General features: G+C 58.5%; 1 protein-coding gene across 1 annotated transcript in view; it reads left to right on the forward strand.

The window, feature by feature from the left end:
* Positions 1-327: 327 nt before the first annotated feature.
* VOLCADRAFT_90617 (uncharacterized protein) overlaps positions 328-5,521 on the forward strand; it is a gene marked incomplete at both ends in the record, with an annotated part of 13,910 nt that continues 8,716 nt past the window's right edge. Inside the window, 4 exons of the mRNA XM_002950067.1 lie at positions 328-606; positions 1,499-1,683; positions 2,179-2,216; positions 4,751-4,803. Of these exons, the coding sequence (XP_002950113.1) occupies positions 328-606; positions 1,499-1,683; positions 2,179-2,216; positions 4,751-4,803 (555 nt within the window). The remainder of the gene's footprint in view (positions 607-1,498; positions 1,684-2,178; positions 2,217-4,750; positions 4,804-5,521) is intronic.

The following is a 5,521-nucleotide window of genomic DNA, read 5'->3' on the forward strand; positions in this document are numbered from 1 at the left end:
CACAAAGGGTGTGAGGCGGTGTGTGTGTGGAGGGGTGGTATTCAAATTGCAGGTGGGCCTCCTTGCAGNCTCCGGGCCTGTGTGTATGTGTCTATATGTCTGTATGTCTGTTCGTGTGTGTGCGTGTATACTGTGCACCCCTCCGCTGCGTCACACGTGAACAGAACAACCAACCGCCAGCAACCATATTATAACCGCCTTACCTACCCTACCTACCCACCTACCCCCCCCCATACACACACACCTGGGGTCAACGACAGCTCCGGGCACGAATCCAGAAGAAAGCTCATTGTGCTGTTGCTGTTAGTGGTGTTGGTATTGCCGTTAATGTTGTTGGCCCGGAGCCTTCTCCCCGCAGTAGCGGCTGTAGCGGCTGCAGCACTGCCCCCCGGAGGGCCCACCACCGCCACACCACCACCGCCGCCAAGGCCCGCCGGGGTGGCGGCCCGGGGCGGGTGCCCCGAGCTGGAAAACAACGACGGCGTGAACCCCGTGCCGCTGATAGCCGTAGCGGGTAACTGCGGCTGCGGCGCAGATGCAGCGACAGGTGACGTGGCGGATGGGCTGTTGTTGCTGTTGTTGTTGTTGCTGGTGGTGGTGGTGGTGGTAATGTTGATGGCGGCTGGTGTGGCCTCTTTCCCGCGTGAAGAGCCTGGGGAAGAAGCGTGATCCCCGGGTGCTGCTGCTGCTGCTCGGGATTGCGGTCGCGGAAGGGGCTCCTCTGCAGCCACCAACACACGTACATACATACACATCATAAGGGGGCCGGTGGCGAAGTTAACCACCCTGTAACAACCTACATACATACACATCATTACTTGCACATGCACACATACATACGTCCATACAGACACACAGACAGACACACAGACTCACAAGCAGACAGACACCAAGTTTTACAGGTTACAAGTTCGGCACAAATGCTGCAAGGGGGGAAGGGCATCCATAAAAGCCGGTGTGTGTGTCTGTGTGTGCTTATGTGCGTGTGTGTTTTTCGGGGGGGGGGAAAAGGGGGGAAATCCCTTGGACAGACATCAATATCTAGCGGCAATAACTAGGCGGTACCCCCCGGAGTAGGCCCCCCTCTTAGATCCCCCCGCACACACGTAACGCCCCACCAGGGAGAGGGCCCAACTGGGATGGCTGTGTCCGCCACGTCATGGATAAGCTGGAGAGCCGAGGACTATGATCGCCGGCCGCCGCCGCCGCCGCCGGCGTCATCGCTCGCAATGCTGCAGGACCAGCTGCCGCCGCCGCCGCCGACGACGACGACGACGCCACCTCGCCGCCAATGCCACCGGCGGCTGCGTGGAAGCTGCCGTTGCCGGTGCCGGTGCTGCTACTGCTGCTGCCGCCGCCGCTGCTGCTGCTGCTATCGCCAACAACGCTGAGAGCGCCGCCGCCGCGCCGAGGGGTGCGCGGCGGCGCCTCAGGAACCGACATGCCGCTACAGCTCCAACCGCCGCCGCCGCCACCATTGCCCATGCTACTGATGCAGCTGGCGCCGGCGGGTGGTGGCGAGTCTTGCAAACTACCTTCCTCCACGGCGATGGCGGCCGCCGCCGCCGCCATCAGCGGCGAATCAGCGGCGGAGGCGAACCTGGAGCGCCGCCGTGTGGGTGACACCATGTGTCGCATGGACGCCAACAGGTCGTCATCTTTGTACACTGGCGTCGGCGGCCGGTGGGGGCAGAGATGGGCCGGCAAGGAAATCCCGCCGCCGCCGCCGTAAAGGTAGCTCTCCGCCGCCGCCGCCACCGCCGGTGCGGAAAGTGGCAGAGATTTACCGCCGATGGCGTCCGCAGGAGCAGCAGCGGCGACGGGGCTCGTGGTCCCTCGCGAAATGCCGGAGGTGCTGGCTCGCGACGACTTAGCAGGGGGCAACGGGCCGGCTGCTGCTGCTGCTGCTGCTGCTGTAACGGCGGCGGTGGCGGCGGCAGGGCCAAACGGGGAGCCTGTCGCTCCAGGGAGAGGGCTAGATCTCCGGAAACTAATGGAGTTGCTGCGCCTGGGAGGCGAGGAAGAGGAGGAGCAGGAGGAGCCGGTGACGCTGCTGCGCTCGTAGCTACGCTTGCTGGCGGCGGCGGCGGCATCCGTGGCGGCGGCGGCGGCCGGCAGCTCATCGTAGCCGTCGCCGTCACCTGGATGGCAAATAATGGATCCCTCCCTGGACGCCAGGACGCAGGAGACTGGGGAGGCGTCTCGGCTGACGCGCGGTGAGTGGCGGATGCCGCCGTTGTGTAGACTGAGTAGCGTGAGAGGGACGGAGAGGTGCACGGGGCTGAGGCCATCTGGGTCGGCGCCAGGTAAGATTGGGGAGCGCGCTTGGGGCCCCTCCGGGCTGGCGCCAGGGGTGCAGCTGCGCGAGCTTTCAGTATGGTAGGATGATTCTATGATAATTTCTGTGGGTGGTAGCAGGAAGCAGGCGCTGCGGCGGCGACTGCCCTGTGTGGCTATTGCTGCAGGCGGAGGTGTAGGAACTCGAGGGCTACCTGAGGCACAGACACGGAGGGCGGGAGGTTGGTTTAAATCAGGACTAGCGCAGGTTTTTTATATTGAAACACATTGGGGAAGGCTTGGATGAAGAACCGGAGTTTGGTTGGAGGATGGAGGTATGTGCGTGAGGTAGGCAAGTCACAGCTACGACAAAGCTTCCAAGGGCTTGTGAAATAGGATGGCATCTCTTATCATTTGTCCACGGGTAGCATGCCTGATGGATACTCGCCAGCAAAATTGGACACGGAACGCCAAAACCTTCCTTTCAAGAGTCCTCCGAAAACCACAACTCGTATCTCCACGTAACAATTCATTAGTTTGATGCTTACCCGGCACTTCAGTCTCCTGGATTAGACCTTGCAGCATCCGAACCGCTGTCCTTCGCTCACTCATGTTGGGCGGAATGGCCATTCCAAGGACCCTATCACGTAAAACCTGCGAACCTAAGAGAACGCATGATGTGGAGAGTCAAGACTTAAATCCATTTGTGAACTGGCTCAGCACTAAGGAATGTCCATTGCCCTGCTAATATTAAGCCACCAAAGTCCGTCCGTGGTAACAATAAAGCTTTACAAGGATTAAGTGACATCAACAGGTTTGCATTCTGGACCCAAAAGGAGTTTCGAGTTCTACAAGAGGCGTCAGTTGCTGAGGCGGAATAGTACGCTCTTCATAGTACGCCCTCCGACTTGCAAGATGTTAATCTTTACGGCACTTCACTCTTTTATTTACCTTATAGCCACTGCATTTTATTGGGCACGTGCAACTAAAGCGTTCTTTGTCCGCTACGAACTGCCTGCAACGAACTGTCCCGGGAAGCACCGGGAGCTGGACTCCACGGCAGCTGACAAGCATCAACGTGACCTAACAAGCTATTATACACCAAAATCTCTCGGTAATTTGGGACTTCCTGCAACTTGACAATTCTACTTCGATTAGGTCAACCCCTAATCGTTGTTCCTAAATTGCCTGACGCACCGTCCCAGCAGCACACACTACCCCTCCAAATTCTCCATTCCGAACTCATACAGGCGGTGGTAGGAGGCACTTCAGCTTCTGTTTCGCCTGGAGCTGCTGCCGGTCAGTGGCCACATCCAGACATCCAAATTCGTCATCTTTAGGCCTAGACGAGCGGCCCAGCGAAACGCGCCAGGGCTCGCCCATGCCTTCAGAGCCGTTTCCTCAGCCCATAAGCTCAACCCAAATATCCGAAAACAGCACATCCCATTCTGCACCCCATTCCCCAGCAGCAGCCACCAGCGCAGCCCACCAGCACCAGCAGCAGCACCAAATCTCCACCGCTCCCCACGTGAAAACACACCACCACTGTACGACACCTGACGGCTGGCGGCTGCATCTGGTCCGTACGCGCGTGGCACAACAAGATGGTACTGCAGCAGCGAAGGCGGCATCAGCGGTGGAAGCCGCTGCTGGCGGCGAGTTCAGTTACGCCGCCGCCGCCGCTGCCGCCGCCTCGCCGGCCCCCCCTCGCCGCTATCCCGTGATATTGTGTCCGGGCTTGGGGTCTTCCGGAGCTTACACCTTTGACTTATCACCCGTGATCAGCCTGTGAGTGCGTGTGTGAGTGAGTGCGCGTATGCGTGAGTACGTGTGTGAGTGTGTGTGTTTGCGTGTGGTACAATGTTCTGTAGGTGGGGCAGGATACGTGCTGGGTACAGAGCAGTACGACTGGTGTATTGTCCATTTTTAGTAATGTACGGGACATGTGTTGGATGTTTTTGGTGTCCGTACGGCATCATTACGAAGGCCTCGCCCCCCCGTCCCCCCCCCCCCCATGCGATTCCCGTTTCCCCCCCCACCACCACGAAAGAGCGCCTACTGGTCAGTTCTGATCTTCTTGTACACGCTTTCCTTGGCAGCAGCTTCACTCGTTCACGTGGTTCACGTCTTTCCGAAGCCACGAAGCTCTGAATGGAGACCGGGTGGATGCGACCCAGTTTTATGATCTCGTGCTGCATTTATTTTTATCCTCCTGTCATCTTCCTGCTGTTTATGGGTTAATGCAGCAGCAATATACTTTTCGTACATCAGTACGACATGGCAGTACGACAGCACGATATCAAAAACCGCCCTAGATATAGTGGCCCAGGGATCTGAGGAACAAGAAGGACGTCGGCCGTTGGTTGGGCCTTCGGGCGGTCCGGTTTGAATGGCCGTTTCCGTTGGGCGTTGATGCGATGGTGATAACGTGCTGTGTGTTATTGACGTGTTTTCCTGCCCCTGTACGGCACAGGGCGGACCACTTGGCCTCCCGCGGTTGGGACGTGTGGACTGTGGAGCTGCGAGGTGGGCGGGGGGGAGAGGGGGAGAAATCGTCAAGGGGGAGCAATCAAGCCAGGTTGTGGAAGGGGACAGACACATTGACATATATACAGATTTACATGGATGCAGGACACGGCCGCTGGTGTCTTTTTAAGATACAGCACCGGTCCCCTCCCGAGGGATATTAGCCGTACAGACATATGTACACTTACGTACACGATTTTTTTCGGCTTTGTGTTTCCGTACGTAGCAAAAAAAGATCACACATGGCCCCCTCCACATATATACATACATACATACATACATACATACATACTTGTGCGGTGTTACCCCCTCGACGGGGGCTATCTCCCCTGGACTAGCCCAGGGAGGGAGAGGCGGAGGAGGGTAGTAGTCTCAGGAGGCTGTTTGGCGTCTTGTGGTGTGAGCTCTTTGCGCTCTTTTTTGCGTGAGGATTTTTGAGCTTGGTGACCTCCCCAGCCCGGGAAGACTCGTCGGGCTCCCGGTCGCCCAAGTCCTGGTAGCGAGCTCTCTGAGATGCTCGGTTCGTTCGGTCGGCAGGAAGAGCCCCCCAGTTGCGACTTCGTTTATGTTAGGAGACCAACGGGCATAGATCCCGTCTAGTTGGAGCGCCAAACAAGCGCTGTTGCGTGCCGGCCGTCGTTTCCCGTGCGGCCTGACCCGGGGGCGGAGTGCATGAGACTAACCAGCCGTATGCACCCGCCCCCCGCGCTGTGCTTCG

Source organism: Volvox carteri (assembly GCF_000143455.1).
Source record: "Volvox carteri f. nagariensis unplaced genomic scaffold VOLCAscaffold_17, whole genome shotgun sequence".
In the NCBI taxonomy this organism is placed as follows: Eukaryota; Viridiplantae; Chlorophyta; class Chlorophyceae; order Chlamydomonadales; family Volvocaceae; genus Volvox; species Volvox carteri.